Below are 22,003 nucleotides of genomic sequence, written 5' to 3' on the forward strand. Positions count from 1 at the left end.
AGGCCTGGAGTGAATGAATACATGAGGTTTTGAAACTCCATTGTAACAATTATTTTATTTTCTCTACAAGCCCAAATTTGCCTCGTTTATAGCATACATTTCAATAGAAGATTAAATGTATTCACAGCTGTAGTGCCATAAAAATAAATGTTTTTCAATGCTGTAGCACCATAAGAATCCAACTGAACCTAGTAATAAGGCTGGTATGCAGTGTAATAAGCAACACACAAATATTTATTTAAAGATTATGTATAAGCATATATACTTCTGAAACTGGATTTTTCAATAGTGAATGGATTTTTTATGGCCAGGAAATAAATTTCAAAATTCACTCTGCTTTCAAAATATCAGGTGGATGATACACTAGAAATTATGTTATTATCTTACCTAGAGCATTTACTACTGACACAGTACAGTACTACCTAGTGTATTGCCTATTGTTTCCACCTTTTCTTCTTATTTTAATGATTTTGGAGGTTGAAATCTGTATGTATACTTCTGTTAATGTAAAGGTTTGTTCTACAACAATTCAGATTGCACTTTTTGGATGACTTAAAAACAATTTATTGGAAGTCTGACAAATAATTGTCTGCTAGAAATAGGAAATGGACATTTTCTAGTTCCTGAAGTTTTAATTCATTAGGTTTTCAGCATAGTTTAAAAGTTCTTTATTTATTCCATTTCTTCTTTATTATGTATATTTTAAGTAGATACTGAATTGGGACTTATGAAACTATACTTAGCATAGTTGCATTCTTAAAGTGCCCACAATTATATAGCATTTTCTCTTCCACTGTGAATATCAGGTACTCTTGAATAGGAGCCCAGTATGGTATTTTGTAGAATAAGTTAGCAAATTGCAAGCCTTTATGCTTGCCTTTCACAGAATAGTGAAAATCCCTAAGATTATAAATGTATGTAATGGATTCTCCCACTCTGTTCCTATTTCTTGCTGCTCGCCATCATCTGACTTAAGTCTTACTCAGTTGATATTTTCACAGTCTGTGACAGGTTCCTTAAAATTCATTTTATTGGATTTTTTTAAAGCTAATGAACTGACCCCTGGTATGGCTCTCTCCATTATTATTATTTGGCAAAAAATAAATAGAAAAGAGCCATGTAAGTTGCCATCAATGTCTCAGAAGAATGCAGAAAGTCTCCATTCTAATTTTTTTCTCAACATGCACACAGTTCTCAGAATGGAACTGCACTTTTTCCTTGTCCTCTCCCTTTACCAACAGTTGTTATAATTTAAGTATGAGCATTGCTCTGATACCCAGGTCTTAAATGAGGCTTGTATTTCCTTTCTGGATTTATGGGGGCAAGGATGGGATGGGTTTGGACCTCTAGTCCTGAATTCCTTTCAAGAAATCAGTCAGGTTTCTAAAGATAGCAGCAATGTAGCTGGTGTGGTCTGTATTTTTAAAGAAAAAAAATGCCTCCTACTACTTTCCCTGCACCCTTCATCTGTTGCCTGTCTTGAGGCCCATTCCTGCAGCTGGCTGTACACAGGAAAACCTGTCTGTTGACATAGGGCCTCACTGACTTTATTGGGGTTCAGTGCTGGAGCAGACCAGACAGAAAATGCCAGAAAAAGATCATTTGCTCTGTCCTCTTTTACTAGTAAAGAGTCAAATGACTTAAGCATTTTGGGCAAGGCACTCACTTCATGTGATTCAGTGATTCCACAGAAGAGGGTCTGAAAGCCACACTTGAACTTGCAGCTTTGCTAGGTAGGACAGACTTTCACTGTCCTGTGACTTGGAACAAGTTACATCAGGAGTTCTGCATGAATCTGTAGTCAGGAGAGAGCATAAGAGCGTATGTGCTGCTTTCAAGAGAACGATGAATGATGGGAACATGTGAGTGTGATGCCATTTTTCAGATTGCGAGGGTGGTTGCTGAAGGGAGCCTGAAAAATGGGGAGTAGAGAGCATTTCTTTCAATGTCAAAATGTGCTGTGAACAAGGGAGGAAACCAGGCCTGAAGCAGCAGTTTGGCATGTGAAAATCAAAGGTAGCTTGCTGTCTGGCACTTTGTTGGATAAAGTGAGTAAAATGTAGTCTGCGCACGTGCTGCAACTCTTATTTGAAGTCTACTGTTAATTACATCTGTGACTTATTCGGCTTCATGATTCAGCTGTATCTTTTGGATATAAGAAACCCAACTGAAATACTGGTAGTAAATGTTATTCCACCTTTTGTTGATGCATGTGCTAAATGGCATCTTACATTTATAACACAATTTAATGCAGCATATACCTGCATTTCAAGAATCGTTATTGGTAAAATTTTAAATGTGAGCTATTTTATTATGGTATTGCTCAAGGATTCCTGCTGGCATATGCCAATATATTTTCTTTCAAAACACTGGGTTAATATGGAGTGTCCACTTTCCTATGCAGATTTTAAGCAAGATTTTTAACAGGCAAACATGAGAAAATAGGCTGTACAAAAATAAATATCCTGTGAACATGCCATTATTGGATATATTGTATTACTTGAACAAAAGTTTGTCCTTTCAGAAATGAGATCCTCCTCCTGCTTGATTATGAAGGGTGTCACAGTCCTGTGCTTTTTAGCCAATCTGCTGTACTTTCAGTGTCGTCTTGAAACTTTTCACAGTGGTTAGTTGCTGATGTGCCAGTTCTGTTGCCTGTTATAATGACCATCACTATTTTGTTGGATTGCATATTCCTTCAATTGCATTTCTTTAGGGCATCATCCTTATGTTCTGTCATTATCGCATTGGCTAGCATAGAGGACTTTTGCTCTGTGAACGGGGCTTTTAGCTGCTATGATAACATAAGTGACACATTGCATCATTTATTGCAAGAGGAATAATATAGTTGTCACAAATTGGGTATTATTATTTGAAGACTATTAATAGAGAATGAACTGTGAAAACATTTGTTTAAACACAAATGTATTTAATTACCAAAACTGGTGAGGAAACTAATACAATGAAAACATACGGTAGAAATATAACCATAGAAGGCATTGCCTTAAATAAAACAAATCTGTGTTTCCATTAAGAAAGTCCTTTATTTTCTCAAAAATTCTTATAATTGCTACAACTATACTTGCAATGCCAGTTTTGCCTGACTTTTCAAGAACTTTCCAATATGGGCATGCTCTGGCCTGAGATCGACCAAGCCACTCTAAACATTTAGATATATGGTGAAATTCACAAGTGTAGCACAGTTGCAGTTGATGGGAATAATTATATGTATAAAAAACAAGCATGTGTATAAGTGTTTCTGGGTGTCGGCCTTGTATGACATGGTACTTAAAATACCAGTGGAAATCTTGGGCCTTGAGTGTTGCTATAGTTCAGGGGTGGGCAAAATGTGGCCCGGGGGCCGGATGCAGCCTGCCAGGCCATTCTATCTGGCCCACGGGGCCCCTAAAAAATTTAGAAAATTAATATTAATCTGTCCTGGGCTGCCTGTCATGCGGCCCTCAATGACTTGCCAAAACTCAGTAAGCTGCCCTCTGCCCAAAATAATTGCCCGCCCTTGCTATAGTTGCTACCACAGATTGAGCAAATTGAGGGTAATAATAGAGAATGTTGGCAAAATCTTCCTAATGTCTCTACAGATTAACTGTATGCCTCTAGTTTTTAACAGTTTACTTTATCAAGTACATAACATCACTTGGTTCACAATTAAAATGATAATTATTAAAAATGAGAAAAGTGAAGCACTATCTGTGTTCAGTTACAACTTCTGTGTTAATCAGATATCTTCCATTTCTTAAAGATACCTATACTCACTTGAAATTCCTTGCCATTTTAAAGGCAAAAAAAAGCAAAAAACTTTTCAAGTCCTCTCGGTAAATAAAATAAGTCTTGAATAGTGCAAAATAGTGCACGCTGTTTTTTCATGCTTGTATAGTAGAGATCATTTTAATGATTTTATTCTAAATCCTTTGGGCTGAAACTAATAAGAATTTTTAGGACAAAGAAATGTGTGAAACTCATGATTGTGAAAACAGGTTTAGTATGGAACAGTTATTTCAGTCAACCATACATTTATTTTGGCTGTGAGCACGTTTTTGAGTTATGATCTGAGTAGGTATTTTCAGATGTGAACATTCCCTTTTTCAGCTCATTCAACTTCCTCTGCCTGCAAAACGAAAACATTTATTGTGCGTGTGTGTAAAATCTCCCAATAGGAACTTTTAATTAAAAAAGAAAAAGAGGGAAATTAAAAGCTAGTGGCAAATCCATACTTGAAGTATGATTTTGCTTGAGTTAGTTTGTTACTGAGATTTAAGTGTAATCATAACATTAACATATACACCACTATATCTGCAAATAATATGCAGATTTGCAGTCTTTTTTTTTAAAGTATCTTGGGAGCAAGAGATCTTCTTAAATTTCTCTCTGCGTGGATTACAGGTATCACATTGGTGTGTCATTTAAATAATGACACAATGTTGATATAAGATAACCTGATGTGACATGTATGTCAAGCTGTGTGGCGGAGTATAGTGGGTTTTATTAAAAATTGACAGAAACAAATGGTAGCAGGTATTAGGCCAAACAGTAAAATAGGAGGCAACAGCACAGAAAGAAAGGTGAAACCTTCTTATTTGCACTTTGCTCTGTGAATAAAGAGTGGTGTGTTTAGAGTATCCCTTACTGATAGGAATTGCAATGATTGGAGGAAAACAGATGTGAATTTTGAACCGTCTGTTAGGCCCCTGGCAGACGTTATACTTAAGACATGATTAACGATATGTATAGGCAATCAATGGTGCGATAAAACAGGGAATAAGCCGCAAAGTTATTATACACAAAATATATGTAATAACTTTGTGGCTGGTTCTCATCACGCCTTAAATTGAACATGTGGTTGCTGTCAACCTCAGGAGCACGTCAGAGCCCTTCAAGGTTTTGGTGCACTCCTGAGGCTGGGAGTGACAGTCAACTGATTGGTGTTCCCAACCTTAGGAGTGCCCCTGAGCCTTCAAGGGCTCTGTTGTGCTCTCGCAGCGAGAGTGCTGGTAAGCTCATCAGCACTCCCAGCCGCGAAAGTGCGTTGGAACCCTTCGCTTCGATGCGCACCCATGGCTGGGAGTGCTGATCAGCTGACTAGTGCTTCAAGCTCTGGGAGCACTGGGTGGCAGGCTTGCTACTTGCTGGTGCTTGTGCAATTAATTCTATAGATTTCAGTCTCAGTTAAGAGACGTTTTGAATTAAACCATCATACTTTTAATGAATTATTTCGCTTTGGCTATGGTAGAACTAACTACTTTTTCCTAATTGCCTGAAAGAAAAAAAAAAACCATATAGGCATTCACTGAAATTCTTGAAATAATTCCAGCTCCCAAAAACAGATTCAGATGAAACAAACTGTTTGTCAAATTTGGAAAAACTTTTCTGTTCTTTTCTAGGAGCTGGTTTAAGGCAGAATAAGATTTTTAGACAGCTATCTTTTCTTTAGAACAAAAGCAATGTTTTCTAAGATGCATTTTACCTTATTAAAAATGCTTTTAAAGAGTAAAATCAACATGTATGGCTGACTGAATTACTGAGAAAAAGGCAATATAAGTGAAAAATGGTTTCCAAATTGTGTTCCATTGATATACTTGTCATACCAGTTGAACAGAATAGGATTCAGGCCTTGAGATGAGCTACACATGCAAAGTACCTATCACGCAATAAAAATATCCAACCAGCTATTAAGTTAGACCTCAAAAACATATACTAACTTTTTAGCTGGTTGCTATCAAGCTTTAATTTCCACTTATAGCAGGGTCTCCCCTGTAGCTGGCAGCCCTGTCAGCTGATGGGGTTCCCAGCCACAGGGATACACCATGCCCAACTGAGGTCGCTATTTCTGCAATTAAGGGTACTCTCAGCCCCAGCAGCTGCGGACATTGGGTTCCAGCAGCACTCTCCCAATAGTAGTGGGGCATAGCTGCAGTCTTCCAGCCCTTGAAGATGCCTAGATTCCCTAGGACTGGGAGATTGCAGCAGCTGTGGTCTTCCAGCCTCAGGGGTATATGAAACCCCTGAGGCCAGGAAATCATGGCTGCAGTGATCCCCAGCCCTGGGGGTTTTGCACATGCCTGAGGCCAGGAGACAATAGCTGCCATGATCTCCCAGCCCTGGGGGTTTCAGGTACACCCGAGACTGAGAGATTGAGACTGCTGCTATTTCCCAACCATAGATCACAGCAGCTGCATCTCCCAGCCTCTGGAGTATATGGGGCACTTCTGCAGCTGGGAGGGGGCTCAATTGAGGGGGCTCCCTCCCAGCTGCACTGGCGCTGGCCACACCAGCCTCTGCTGCCTCCCAGCCTCTGCACCTGCCGCAGCTGTCTCCCAGCCATACTGGCCCTGGCTGTGCACCAGCCAGGGGCGGCCAGAGCAGGGCCAGCCTTGGCTGCACTACTGGGATAGAGGGGATGGAGCCTCTATCATTTGTGAGAGCCCAGCAGGACAAATTATGCTGAGGGGAAACCAGCATGGGTTTGTGGCGGGCAGATCGTGCCTGACCAACCTAGTCTCTTTCTATGACCAGGTTACGAAACGCCTGGACACAGGAGGAGGGGTGGATGTCGTATACCTGGACTTCAGGAAGGCCTTCGATACGGTATCCCACCCCATACTGGTGAACAAATTAAGAGGCTGTGATGTGGATGACTGCACAGTCCGGTGGGTGGCGAATTGGCTAGAGGGTCGCACCCAAAGAGTCGTGGTAGATGGGTCGGTCTCGACCTGGAAGGGTGTGGGCAGTGGGGTCCCGCAGGGTTCGGTCCTTGGACCGATACTCTTTAATGTCTTCATCAGCGACTTGGACGTGGGAGTGAAATGTACTCTGTCCAAGTTTGCAGATGACACAAAGCTATGGGGAGAAGTGGACACGCCGGAGGGCAGGGAACAGCTGCAGGCAGACCTGGATAGGCTGGACAAGTGGGCAGAAAACAACAGGATGCAGTTCAACAAGGAGAAATGCAAAGTGCTGCACCTAGGGAGGAAAAATGTCCAGCACACCTACAGCCTAGGGAATGACCTGCTGGGTGGCACAGAGGTGGAAAGGGATCTTGGAGTCCTAGTGGACTCCAAGTTGAACATGAGCCGGCAGTGTGACGAAGCCATCAGAAAAGCCAATGGCACTTTATCGTGCATCAGCAGATGCATGACGAATAGATCCAAGGAGGTGATACTTCCCCTCTATAGGGCGTTGGTCAGAACGCAGTTGGAGTACTGCGTGCAATTCTGGGTGCCACACTTCAAGAAGGATGCGGATAACCTGGAGAGGGTACAGCGAAGGGCAACTCATATGGTCAAGGGCCTGCAGACCAATCCCTACGAGGAGAGACTAGAGAAACTGGACCTTTTCAGCCTCCGCAAGAGAAGGTTGAGAGGCGACCTTGTGGCTGCCTATAAGTTCATCACGGGGGCACAGAAGGGAATTGGTGAGGATTTATTCACCAAGGCGCCCCCGGGGGTTACAAGAAACAATGGCCACAAGCTAGCAGAGAGCAGATTTAGACTGGACATTAGGAAGAACTTCTTCACAGTTCGAGTGGCCAAGGTCTGGAATGGGCTCCCAAGGGAGGTGGTGCTCTCCCCTACCCTGGGGGTCTTCAAGAGGAGGTTAGACGAGTATCTAGCTGGGGTCATCTAGACCCAGCACTCTTTCCTGCTTATGCAGGGGGTCGGACTTGATGATCTATTGAGGTCCCTTCCGACCCTAACATCTATGAATCTATGAACCCCCATGCCTGCCCTACCCCACCCCATGTGGTCCCCATGAAAAGCCTGGCAGCTTCTTCAGAGGTGCAGTACCGGGCAGCCAAGGTGGGAGGGAGGGCATGTGGTCCCCCAATCTTCACACAGGCAAGGGCAGGCTGCAGCTGCGAGCTGGGCTCAGCCTCTGCTCCATGCCTGTGTGCCTCACCACCGCCGCTTCAAAAGCAGCAGGCTCTGCCATGTGCCCACTTACTGGGCGGGCTGAGCAATGGGGCTTCAGCCAGGCCGGGTCGTGCGACAATCTCCACATTGCAGGAGGGAGCGGGCCATGGGCAGGGGTGAATGATTAGCTCTTCCCCTACCCCACTCTCTCCTGTACTGTGCGGTATCAATCTGCCCTCCCCCCAAGCCTATCGAAATTAAAAAAAAAAAACATTAAAAGAAACTTCCCTGCCTGCAGCTGGGCCAGTTGCAATCCTGGCTGCAGGTGCAAAGGGTAGCTCAGCATGCCTGTCCCTCCCCGCCTGCTGCAGGACCTTGCGGCTGGGCTGCCCTAAAGCCATGCCTGCTACTGCCCTGTGTTTGGGGGGGCTGAGCCCTGTTAGCCCTTGCTCCCTCCTCCCCCCTTCCGCCACCTATGCTTCCAACTGCAGGAGCTTGCTTCTTGCTGGTGCAGGGGGAACCTGGGATTCAGCTCCCCCTTCACTGGCAATAAAGCATAATGGGATCTAATGTATGACCCGACAGTTGCACCTCCTGCCATGCATGTGTGGCATGGCAGGAGGCACAAATGTGTGGATCATACATTAGATCCCATAGCACCTTTACCTGCATGTGTAGAGGGCCCCTTGGGGCATTTCTACACATACTCAGGGGTGAAGGGGTGTTTAATTAGAGTGGTTCGAGAGAGAGAACTTAGTTGGTGCAAAACCTACACCTAGAGGGTGTTCAACTCCAGCGGGCCTTTCCATGTTTTAGACCAAATAACTGAGTGGCTAGGGCACTTGTCTGGAAACCAGGAGTCCTAACTCCCAGGCTGTGCATGTCACCATAGCCCATATTCCTTTACCATTGTTGTGTTGGAAGCATTTTAATGAGCTGGTTTCTCTGGGTCTGAACAATGTTAATTCCATTGCTCCTTTACTTTTGAAGGCCTCCACTATTAGGTATTCTGCTCCTTGGAAATAAATGTGTAAATCAGAGCTGGTCAGTCCCATCAAAAATCCTAGAAAACAAAGTAAATGTTATATCAAATATTTTGAATGCTCTTTAGAGTAAATATACTGATTCAAAAAATGCCTTTCTAAATTTCTACTGGTAAGACTGCAACATTTAGCTTCAATTAAACAATTATGTTCTTGTATGGGCAGTAGAAAAATACTGGAAAGCTGCTAATCTGGCTTTATTGGAAAGGAAAATTATACTCAATTTTCAAGGAGAAAAGTTACCTTGAAGTACTCCAGTGAGAATTATGTTTATTAAAGGTGCTCCGATGTATCAGAGGGATATCAGATTGGCACCGATGAAAGGAAGATTAACGTTATCAGGTATCAGCATTTTTTGGCCAGTGTAGCCAATAATTTCACCGATTAAATGCTGTGTGAGACTTCCATGGTGAGGGAGGGAGTAGGGTAGGGACAGAGGCAGGCTCTGTGCAGCCAGGGCAGTGAATGTGACCCTGGGGCTAGGAGCAGGATGGAGCTGTGGGTGGCTCATCTGGGATTCAGGATGTGGGGAGAGGATGCTGGAGGGGTGGGATGGGGGGGGCGGCTGCTATAACTATAGCTACCCCAAAATTGCCCATAGCTCCCCCATAGCCACCCCTCCCAGCACCGCTGCTGCCTGCCCTGCGCAATTGAGCCCACACTGCCCCTACCCAGCCCTGGCCAAGCGCCCCCCACTCTCTCACTGGGAAGAGGCCGCCATAGCCCCTGGCCCCAAGCCCGCAGCAAGCAGCCCTCCCTCACCCCATGCACAAATCCAGGGGGCATATGTCCCCCATGACTCTCCTGGCTCACCAGTGCAAAAAGCTATTTTGTCCTGCTGTCAAACTAGAAAAATACTTTGCAGACTCTTGCCTAACAAGATGATGTCTAGAAACTCCCTTTGATTTCTTGATGAAGTAGCTTTGGGATTTCTTCTGAAGTATTTGAAGTCTTGTAAGGATCAAAATTCTGTTGCCAATTTGTTGAGTTGCAGGGCTTGCTGTTGAACAGTTATAACTCCAGCATTTGGCTGAAGTAAAAAAAAAAAAATTAGATATTCATTAAACAACATCAGCAAAGGAATGATTTTTTAACCATTTGTGAGGGGGGGGGGAAATCAGTTTGGCTGTTAAAAAAAAGTGGTAATGATATTTCAACTTTGCAAATCTGCTATGCATATGCATTATTATTCACACCGGGCCCCAGGTAAGCATAGTATTTTATGGAGTATTAGGAAACATCGTTGTTGTCAGCGATCCCTCATGGTTGAGGATGATCACTCCCACAGGTCAGGTAAAGGGTTGTAGATGAGTAAATGTTGGATCCAGCAGCAGAAGCCTGTGCATGACTTGTTTTACATGAGGAGGGTGTTGCACATCAGCAACCACACTGATCTTAGTGAAGAAGAAACCTGCGTCCAGTGGCAAGGAGATCCAAGAGGACTGGGGTTACTCTTCCATTGCAACCTTCATCTGGCTTCACAGCCATTGAGAAGTATACCTTCATCTGCCTGCTTCACCGTTGTGGTCTTTAATGTTATTTTGGACTGCTCTTCATCTGATACCTCACCTTTGACCTTACCATCATAGCTGACCTGACCAGGAGTACAAGACTCCCAATGGTGTTGCTCTAAGGGTCATCAGTACATGCAGGCCTCTCTACCCTGTCAAGGTGGCAGTCCATGGAGAGGTTAGGAAGCAGTCCACACCCAGTAGGCTTTATACATTCAGTCAGATAGCAGTCACTCATTTCACTGACCTCAAAATTCTTCCTCCTAAAACTGAAACACGCCAAGGTATTTTATGGTTTCTATTGTTGCTGTATATTGCTACAACAGCTTCCCTGTTCCAGTGTGACTAGCAATCTTGTTCTCCCAACTTGGAACCCTTGTAGAATGTTACTTTTGTCAGCATCTTCCACCAAAGACCTTTGTTGTCATGTCTCTCTTTATAATTATTTCATTTAGCCCACATAACATTATTTCACTGTGCCGTTGACAAAGAAAATACATTTTTAATTTTTTAGGTTTTTAGCTATTCTTCCCAAATAATTTGTCCTTATGTATGCCTGTAAAATGTCATTAATGTTAATGGTGATAGATGAGTAGTACTAACAGCCCCATTTTTCAATGCAAATCACTGGTTGAACCATGCTGAATAAGTATGCACCTGCTTTCACTGGTATAGCCAATTTTGTGTGAAGTATTGGGTACTTAAAATCAGAGGCAGCATTTGAATAACTGAATTCCTAAAGGTGCAAATTACCAAACCTTCAGGTGAGCAATGTCAATTAAAGGCATATTCCTGACAAATCTAAATTATTCTATTAAGATTATGAAATTGTTTCTTTTGTCTGGTATTTAACTTCCTCTAGAGAAGAGCTGGTGATTGGATAGAACTTGATAAATGTTAACTTGATTTTTAGAGAGCATACTGTGGCCAGTGCAGTGAAAGGATATGGGGTCTCGGAAGGCAAGGCTACAAGTGTATCAACTGCAAATTACTGGTCCATAAACGTTGTCACATACTTGTTCCACTGACCTGCAAAAGGCATATGGTAAGTTTGCACTGCAAAAAAAAAAAAGCTTAAGATGGTTCACAATTTTGGAAGAGTATTTGAAACTGACAAATGCTCTTTTTAAAAAATTCTGGTATATAACACTTGGTGATATTGCGGGTTTAATTCCAATGTCCTTCCTGTTCTAGGATCAAAATTATATGGCTGTCTGTCCTCCTAATCCATGGCCTTCTCCAAACATATTGCATCCCATCTCCACTCTCTTGTTAGTTTCTCTGGCTTCTTCATCAATCAGATCCATTCCTTCCTTATCATTCCCACTGCTGAAATGCTTATATGCACCTTGCCTTGATGGCCTGATTCTTTTGTCTTACTTATATGGAGCTTGTATTTGAGAGAAAACCGCTTGCTGATTTACGTGCTCTAATAATTCTGTATGGCTTTTCATATATTCGTGGTTGAGACCAACAGCAGAATTTGTTATCAAAATTAAAAAAAAATATCCTTTTTAATGACAAGAAGACCTTTTGGAACAAATGAAAATATTTCATATTTTAGATGGGGCAAAGCATATTTAAATGCTTTTGATTGCAAAGATAAATTCACACGAAAGCATGTACACTTTATAAGACATGGCCACAGTTTCACATAAGGCAGTCTTAGATCTTTAATTCTGTTTGAGTTTGCACATTCCTGTAAAATATGCTGTATTTAGTTTTAAAAGAGAATTAATAAACATGAAATGTGTTTACACTGCACATTTCAGACAGCAGATGAACTTTTTGTAGAGTCTCTTTATAAGGTAGTACAAACCGTCTGTGTTCTAATATGGTACCTGCAGTTCTCAGTTCCTTTCCTGGAAATTTCAGATATAAATTCCTAACCATAACTTATTAATGTAAAAAGACATACTTATCTAAAATCTTTAGGAGGCTCTAACTAGGTACCATAAAACAGAAAGCAATAATTGATGGATATTTTTCAGTAACTTAAGTTTTTTGCTAGGATTCGGTCATGCCTTCCCAGGAACCTCAATTAGATGATAAAAATGAAGAAGTTGACGTGCCCTCAGAAGAAACTGATGGAAGTAAGTATTTTTCCCATTGGCATACAGTATATAATACTGCTTATTTAAATGTAACTACATTCACTGTTACTTATTATTGGTATTACAGTAGTGTCTAGAAACTTCCTTCAGGGATCAGGGAATTCACTGCATTGGGCACTATCTGCACATGATAAAAGGCAGTCCTTGTCCAGAAGATCTTAAAATCTTATCATGCATGTCCACTGCTGTCTTAATTTCCATGTATGTAAAACGGGTTGTCAGTTAGTGTTTGTCAACTATTTTAAGATAGCAGAATGAACGAGATGTAAGAATTTTTTTAAAATGGATAACACATCTAATGGGTTTTAGAACCCATAATTTGTAAATTTGTAACATTAAAATATGCATTACGAGCAAATGTAAGCTATCCATAAATGAAACATTAAGCATCATGTCTGTAGCCTCCTAATTAAGGTGTCTCATTAACACAGAGCCTAGTTTTCTCTGTTTAAAAATACAAAATTCTATGATAAAAAATCCAAAATCTGTCTCTTTTCTGCAAATAAAATGAAATGGCACTGTATATATAGGTATCAGTTGAACACAATGTTTTATTGATATATGATTTTAAAACAGTTTGGAAGCCTACCAGTGCCTCAATCATTATAATAAAGTAAATTCTAAATACCTATATATTTTGGCGTTTGATCTTGGATTTTTTTATCATGGAAAATAGGACCTGCCTCCCCCGTTCTCACTCACCAGAATGCAGGCCCAGCTGCGGCTGTCCATGTCCCCCCCCTGCCCCCCTCCCCCCCACTTTGTGGCGATGAGCAGCCCTGATATGCCAGTGCCCTGCCCATGCCATTGCCCCTTACTCCCAACCCCCAGCCCCCACCTGCGGGGTAGATGACTGTGAGTCGGAATTGAGGGGCACCAGTAAGGCTGGGGGGCCTTGCTGGGGCCCCTCACTCCGAACTCAGTCATCCCCTCCACTGGTGCCCCTCACTCCCAACCCATATCCCCCTGCCCCTCCACCACACCTGCTGGTGCCCCTCACTCCCAACCCACTGCCCCTTCCCTCTCCTCCAGGCCCCAGCCCCTCAGTGTGTGAGGAGAGAGGTGGGTGTGGGGGAACAGGGTGGGTGTGGGCACAGGTGACGTGGGGGAGAGTGGGAGGGGCACGAGCCCCCCAAGATTTCTGCACCCATAGTGGGGCATAGGGCTGGAGCCTGGCCAGACAAGTGCTGGTCAGGAGCTGCCACTGGGTCCAGTGGGTGGGACCCGGCACAGGAGGGAGTGCCATGCCACCATGGCTGCCAAGGTGAGGTGCAGCGGTGTAGAGTTATGCCCCCTGCTGCTGCTAGGTGGGCAAGGGAAACCTCACCTTGGCAGCCATGGCGGTGCAGCATGGCACTGTGCTCCAGCCAGGCTACAGGCCTGTGTTCCATTGTGGGCACAGAAATCTGGGAGACACTTGCTTCCCTGCCTCCCCCCCCATTTGTCACCTGTGCCCACACCCACGTCATTTCCCACACACCCACCCCCTTCCTCACATACAGGTGGGCTGGGGGCAGGGGCCAGCGGGTCAAGAGTGAGGGGCTCCAGCAGGGCTGGGAGGGTTATGCCATCCACCCCTCCTTCCCCCCCGCCCCCCCAAACTTACCTGGAGGGAGCTGCAGAAGCTGCTTTCTACCACATTGCCTGGCTGCCACATGCACATGTGCATGTGCCCATGCATGTGGCAGGCACCCCCTGTGTCCCACTGTCACCAGCCTCCCGTAGGCTGGTTCCTGAGTTTTTCTCTTTTAAAGAAAACCTGTGGTCTTCTGTAGCAAACAGAAAACCCAAATCCCTGCTCATTACCTTCCATTTGTGCATGAAATTACTAGTACCAAACTAGGCTGCAAAAATACTTTTGTAGCCTGGTATTTGTCATCTTGTAGCTTTCCCACTGGATTTTTTAAGAGACTGTACTCTACATCAAGTTCTCTCTCCATTTTAACCACTCTTACCTCCTACTTGTCTTCTATCCACAATCTTTCCTGTGAAAGAGGGCTGGAGAGGATGATATTTCTGGGCTTCTCATATGAGGGTAAAATGCCAAAAATGGTTTCCTTATCCTAGGGTTGGTTTCCTTTATTGTGCTCTTAGGCGTCTGCTACCTAGATTATGGAAAACAAGTGGAGTTGCACCTAAGTGTCACATGGGGCAAGGCAAGCTGCTACCGAAAACCACAACACTATTCTTTCTTTTTTTTGATTGTTCTAACATTTTTGCAGTAGCCATGATAATCTACTAGCTCTGTTTATCCTCTTCTTTTCCCTACAGTACCTTACATTCCTTCAACCCGGAAACATGACAACATTAAAGATGACTCTGAGGTACGTTTCAGAAGATTGTTAAATTATACTGTCTCAGTCAAAATGTGAAAGATTTTCTTTTCATATTGGAAAAATGATATATATGAAGGTTGCAGTTTTTTGGTCCTTGCTTCTGAAACAAACAGTTGTTTAACATTATTTCAGTTATTTTCTGTTCTTCCTTTCTAATGCATGTACACTTCTTATCACCCCCAGGCCACCCCTTCAAGTTTCATAACACTTGGTCCAGTTTAACAGTATAAGTCATTAACTATCCAGCTTCCTCTGGAATTTTGCAGATAAATAATATGCACTCAATTATAGAGAGTCCTTGTGGAAATAAAAGTAGAATACTGTTTGTATTTTTAGCTCTTTTGTAGGAGATCTTGCAGCATCTCTGCATACTAGTTATTCCCTGGAAGCACTTTGACAAATCCCAGTACACTTTAAATAACTCAAGGGGCTTCAAAACAATTGCTTTTAAAATGCTTCTGGCATATTTAATGTACATAGGAAGCATTTTAGCAAGCATTACTAGCTTGGTTTCCCAGTTTCAGCAAAACGATCTTGCGTTCTCCACTTCCTCCATTACAATCCCTGTCACTGTCATTAATTCACACATGAGTGACTCCTGTTGTTAGATAGATTGTCCTGCCTCTGGTCAAATCTGTTTGAGAACTGTCCTAACATAAACACTAAGAATTGTATAGTCAGAGGCCCTGCCCTGGTCAGCACTGAAGTTTTATTGCATGGTGTTGCACAAATTTATAAGAATGCATCTGGGCCACTACTCTGATCAACTGTCCCCAAGTAGGTTGTTCCTGTTTTTCCTGCATTGCTGTTGCACACTACTAAATGTATTTAATATATCCTGCAAAGAAAGTGCGTCATGCTGGAAGCTGGATTGACTAGAAGCTTGATGCAATCTCTTCTAATAGCAGTCAATCCTAGCTAAATACTCCTTATATAAACCTTTCCATAGTTCAGCAGAACCTTGATCTGGCTACAAGTACAGCAGTGTAGGTGACATCAAAACAGAAAACATAAAAAGGTGTCAAAGCATTATACATATTGGTAAAAAGAGGTATTGCTGCGGCACATACTTGACTTTGCTTTCTAAATCTGCCCTACCCTGTCTGTAAAATTGTGTGGTTTTATATTTAAAACCAGTAAATCTCCCTGTGAGATAAAATAGTTATTTTTGTCTCATTAAATAAAGCTGCAGTTGAAAGAACACAATCTACATTATGAAAAATCTTCCACAAAGTCCCACTTGGGAAATCTACATTTTCCTCTTCATTGTCTTGGGCAGAATACTTTTTTCCCCCTTGAGCTTTATCTATTAATGAGTCCAATTCATCAATAACAGATTTAACATTTAAAGATATACCCACTACCCTAAAATGTACATAAAGACACATATTTATATTTATTCAACAAGTGCTACCATTACCAAAATCAGTGTCTACAACAGTCTTGTTTCTTTTCTTCTCTTCCCTTCAGTCTCTGACAATTCTTTTATATTTCCGTCACTACTTTAAAGCTTTAGTGAAATTTAAGAATTTGTGACACACAAGAGCTGCGTAAATTCATGCCATGGTAGACATCCTTGTCATCAGAGCATTGTTTCAGTTCCTTTCTTTCAACTTAAATTGTCTTAGAACATCTTTATTAATTTGTATTCTTAGAATATATTATACTATATAAAATACATAGTATTCTTAGAATATAGACTTTTCCAGACTAGGCATAGAAGGGTTCATATGATGCTTATACAACGTTATGTTATGGTAACTAAAACCCTCTCTTTAGGTGTTGAAAAGAATCCATTTTCATAGATGACTTGGTGCTTCCATCCCCAACAGCTGGGCAGAAAATCTGAAGTTTGAAATACATAATGTTTAAGGATTCAGTGAGTCAGACATATCTCACCAGGTGAAAAATGGGGTTGCATACAATTGGCATTGTTCTGATTTATCATCAGAAAAATAACCTCCCGTGAAGATTTCTTTTTAATAAGTCTAATTTTATCATCTTGGGATTTACATCTTAGAATTTATCTTGGCTAGGAAAAGTGGATACATTTAACTTAGCTGGCTAGTTTTAGCTAGCCAGCCTTGACTTGAATTTGACCACTTTTCCTAGTCAAGTCTGATTCCGTGTGAGGGGCTTAGTTGGACTTTTGGGCTGGTAATCACAGAGACAAGGGTTTCTTAGAGTGATATCTTTTATTGGAGCAACTGCATAGTTGCGATAGTGTTAGACAAGCTTTCAAATGTAAGGCATTCTTCTTTATGCAGTTGTTTCAATAAAATATATCACTGTGACCATGTTCGGGCTCCAGGGGTGTCTGTGACGCCCCCTGGTGGCCATGCAACCCTTACCCTACTCCAGCTAGATAGTGCCCTCCCCCTCTTACTCACCTGCCATGTCTTGCTGTAATTGTTTGATTGGAAAGGAAGCTGCCTAATGGGTCCTAGCGTGAGCCCCAGTTCTTCCAGATGCCAGCTAGCTCTGCCCTGCTCTCAGTAGGTGGGCCCTGATGACCTGTCACTGCCCTCATCCATGGTGCCCCTTAGTCTTAAGGGTTAATCACAGCTTCTGACCACCCCTACAGTTGTGCCTGTGCTTTGCAGGTGTTACCAGTTAATGACTTTGGTGGGCAGTTAACCCCAACCTGATACAAGGCCACCTCAGGCATCTATACATTTGTCAGAGCCTCAGCCTTCCTGGCTCAGCCCCTTTTCTCTTGCTGGTTCCCTTAGCCTAGACCCACTGTGCCTGACTTGGCTTCTGGGTTCCAGCCCTTGACTGCCTAATCTGGCTTTGTTTCTGCCCTGTCTTGGGCAATACACTTATTGAGCTTGCTTAGACTCTTGGGCCTCCCTGGCCTTCTTCTAGCCCCTTTTCATGCAGAGGACCCCCTGGCCCTGGCTCCGCCCTTCCTGGGCACAGGGCCCTCTGGCCCTTGCCCATCTCTTGCCCAAGCTAGGCGTCAGTCTTTCTCTCTTCTTCTTTCTCGACTTTAAACTCTCCCTTCTGCTTAAGCGTATGGCATGCCCTGAATCAAGGCCTCTAGCATGCCCCTGGTGCCTCACTGTGGGCTAAGCCACCATGCACCTCTCAGGTGCCCCACCATGGCCTCCACTCCCAAACCACTGGTTGAAACTGTAGCGAAGGAGTAAGCCTTCTGGCAAACACAAACTAAACCCTCCCTGGCTCCAAACATAAACAGTGGCTACCTGCCTGGATAACAAGGCCGGCCTCCTGTTACTCCAGGTAATATTCCCCTGTAGGGCATCGGCACTCTGTTCGCCTTCCTCAGGATAGCCCAGGTGCCAGCTAGGAGAGCTCCTGTATTCCCCTTGCTTTAGAGCTCTTGCCTCAGCAACCTCCAGGGTCAAACTGAGCCTCCTGACTCAGGTTCTCCCTGGCCGTGCCCCCTTCCGATCAGGTGCTTCCCTCAGCTGCCTCAACTTTTAAGGGAGGGACTTCTTGCTCTTAAGTGCGTGGCAGTTGATCCATTGTAACTATTACTTTTGTCTTTTCCTTTCTCTTAGTAAATTGAGCTAAACCCTGGCGATTTAACTGTGTTCCATTCAAGTGAAAGCTGATTTAGTTTAACTTCCATTTACTCTAGAATGGGAGAAAACAGATGAAGCAGGTACAGCGACTGTGGTAAATTCCTCCCACATAAAATAATATAATTGCCTTTCTGTCCATGCCCTTAGTTCATAGATAATAGGCCTGCTATGGATTTGTTGGTCTTGTCCCACACAAGACTTCCTGGCTGGTTATTTTCAATGCTCAGCTCATCAGGTAATGGAAAATTGGCAAGCATCACCAAATAGAGTATTTCAGTTTAATAATCTTTTACATGGTGTAAGTCAGCTTCTGAGGAAAATTGTGTAGAATGGGGGATTGGCAACCTTTTGCTGTGGGCCAGAGCTTGCAATCCATCCCCTTGCTGCAGGCCACACATCTCTGTAACCCCCCCCCCCCCCCCCCCCCCTCCCCAAGTGCCCAAGCTGCCTGTGCTTTGCCTTGTTGCAAATACCTGGGTCCTCATGAGAGAGCAGCAGGGAAAGCTGTGGAGGTGATGGGCAGCTCAAAGCAGTTGTGTTCTGCCCCGTTACTTGTGCTGCCTAGAGCTGGGCTGGATCTTTGTGGGCTGAATCCAATCTCTTCATGGGCCAAATCTAGCCCGCAGACCATAAGTTGCTCACCTTTTCAGTAGTTCACTTCTAGAATGTGAGAGCATTTAGAATTTACTGTGCTTAAATGCATGTAGCTTAAAAAGACAGGCTCAGCTAGCTATTGCTTTGAAACAAACACAGTTCTTAATGGTATAATAACAAATAGGAAAATGATACTGAGGAAGCTTAAGGTATGCTTTTGCATTCTTGTACCTCTGACAGTGGCATGAAAACTAAGCAAATCTTGACTCTGTCCAGAGGTTAGACATCTCTACAGCAGCAGTTCTTTGTTAGGGAGACTTCAGGGTTTTTTTTAATGTATATCTGTCTTTCTCTATACAGGATATCAAGCCAGTTATCGATGGAATAGATGGAATTAAGATCTCTCAGGGGCTTGGACTGCAGGACTTCGACTTAATCAGAGTTATTGGACGTGGAAGCTATGCCAAAGTTCTTCTAGTACGGTTAAAAAAGAACGATCAAATTTATGCCATGAAAGTAGTGAAAAAAGAATTAGTCCATGACGATGAGGTAAAAATTTATGCTAAACTTGACTCAATTCCATATTTTAAAATTTTGTTTGTTAGTGTTACTTGTTCTAACTGGTTCACTAAGAAAGTAATTCTTTTAAAAATTTGATCATGTTTTTGGACAATTAGTGTGTTGTCATGAAAGTTTGACTGACTTGTAAAGTTGTGGGTAGCATCAGTTGTCTATATGCAGTGTGGCACAGTGATTTGCTTTCAGTAGAAATGTCCATTTTCTCCTAAACAAATAGACTGATTACTTAACACAATCTTAGAAAATCACAAATGACATTTGCTACTAAACCTGGACATATTCACCACATCTGTTCTTTTGTTACTAATTAGAGCAATGGATATTAACCTACTATTGAAAAAATAAAATATCTTCATATCAGTGTTAGCTTTGAGGCATGAAAAAAACTGATCTGTGGATGCTACACTTCATAACAGGAGTGAAACCATATTTTTTAAAGTTTGAAAGAAATAAGTAGCCTACAAGTGTACATGTATACATGAGTGTAGAAAAGAAGCACAAATAATACAAAACAAAAGATACAAATAACGTTTCTGTATAGTAAAGCACTGCAGGTTTTTGAAAGAGGCAACATCGACATCATTTTTTTGAATCACTTTAAAAGAAGTTCTGTAATATCTCTTCTGGGGGGCGTCAGTGAATTTGACTATGATCCTGAATGCAAAAATAGATCTTTTCTTGACATTCTTTTAGATGTAGCTTCTAACTATAATCAATATACATTTTTTCAGATAGTAACGAAACTTTCAAGTCTACGGTCTTTTTCTTTCGTATGGCTGATGTAGATACAGAAGAATAGCTATAATTTTACATTAGGTGATTGAGCCAGACAATTGCGTCAGGACCAGCGGAGTGTATTACTTATATCTCCTTCATATTTGTGGATTGGGCACTAAGTCGTTATATGTTCTATGGTCTGTTCTGGGTGACCAGTCGTACACTGGAGAGCTTTTAATTTTCCATTTGTGTATCTCCCATGGTTTGTGTTGATACAGTTTAGAGTTGCCCAAAGCCAGTAACCTTCTGCATTGGATCTATTGCAAGGTGTTTATTTGGAACTTCCTGTGAGCTCCATTAAGTTCCCAAGCTTCATCAGGGTTGAAGTTGCATTGTTGAAGGTAAAGTGCATGGATCGAGAAGGGCTTGCAAGACTTTGGTCAATGGTGAGGATTATTGTTGGGGATCTGGTGGATGGAGAGATGTTTGTTTTCTTTAATTTGCTGGACTTCCCATAGAGTTGCTGCCTCACAATAAATGGGTAGAGGAGTGGTGTGCAACAGCATGGGGAGCCAAGGTGTGGGGGCCAACTTGAGGTTTCCAGTGATGCACAGCATGAGAGAGTTCAGGTGGTTATCAGCAAGTCGAGTGCGACTGCTTCTGGTCCATACTGGTGCACAATACTCAGCTACAGAGTATGCAAGGACCAGCACTGATGTCCATAATACTGGTGCTGATGCTCCCCAGCTTGTGCTTGCCAATATCTGGGCCAGATTGACCCGTATCTTCGTCTTGACAGGTTCTTACCTTCTTCAGGTGGTTGTGGAAGGTTAACGGGTGTTCCTGCTCCACTCCAAGATAAGATGGAGTGGGGTCATGCTGCACAGTGTTGCTGCGGAAAGTTACCTTCAGGGTATGCTTGAGATTCCTATTATCAAGATGGAAGCAGTGACTGTTGTTTTGCTGGGATTTGGCTCCATTTCCGAAAATATTCCTCCATGGTTTTCAGGTCCTTATTCAAAGTCGACTCTGTCATTGAAGGTGGCTGCTTGTGTTGCCAAAGCAAGGTCATCTGCATATACACATTTGTGCAACTTTGTTGATGGCATATTGCTTGTGTACAGGTTTCCCTCACCAACCACAGTTTTGCCAACCACAGTTTTGAATATCCACACTTCAGAGAAGGGGGGATACAGTCTGAACCCCCCCATGACCTCCCTTACCCTGCTCATGCCTCTTACTCCCTCCCACAGCCTTGCTGGTGCTCCTCACCCCCCACCCACAGCCCCTGCTCCCCCAGCCCTGCCAGTTTTGCCAACCACAGTTTTGCCAGCCACAGGAACTTTTAAGAACCTAACCCCTGTGGTTGGCGAGGGAAACCTGTATACATTAAAGAGCACTGATGTGAGAACTGAGCCTTCTGGCAGTCCATTACTGAGGAACCAGGGTGAACTGACTCTGTCACCCGTAGCTATTACTCAGCATTGTCCATATCAGGCACAGTGTTTGGTAGTAGGGTATATACTTTGCAAGCTTCAGCATCAGACCTTTAACCCAGACCGTGCTGTAGGCTGATGACAGCTCTATAAAGGCTGCACCAGTCTTGGATTTTTTCTGAAAACTAGTTTCAGTATGCATTGCAAGGGCCAGAACTTGGTTGCAGCAACTTTGCTTAGGCTGGAATCCTGCT

At 42.9% G+C, this 22,003-nt stretch overlaps 1 protein-coding gene across 3 annotated transcripts in view; it reads left to right on the forward strand.

The window, feature by feature from the left end:
- PRKCZ (protein kinase C zeta) overlaps positions 1–22,003 on the forward strand; it is a 214,881-nt gene that overhangs the window by 146,518 nt on the left and 46,360 nt on the right. For all 3 annotated transcript variants that reach the window (XM_006265119.4, XM_059716597.1, XM_019493969.2), the window contains 4 exons: positions 11,336–11,467; positions 12,434–12,515; positions 14,808–14,860; positions 19,378–19,566. In XM_006265119.4, the coding sequence (XP_006265181.1) occupies positions 11,336–11,467; positions 12,434–12,515; positions 14,808–14,860; positions 19,378–19,566 (456 nt within the window). The remainder of the gene's footprint in view (positions 1–11,335; positions 11,468–12,433; positions 12,516–14,807; positions 14,861–19,377; positions 19,567–22,003) is intronic.

This window comes from Alligator mississippiensis, chromosome 13 (assembly GCF_030867095.1).
Source record: "Alligator mississippiensis isolate rAllMis1 chromosome 13, rAllMis1, whole genome shotgun sequence".
Taxonomy (NCBI): Eukaryota; Metazoa; Chordata; order Crocodylia; family Alligatoridae; genus Alligator; species Alligator mississippiensis.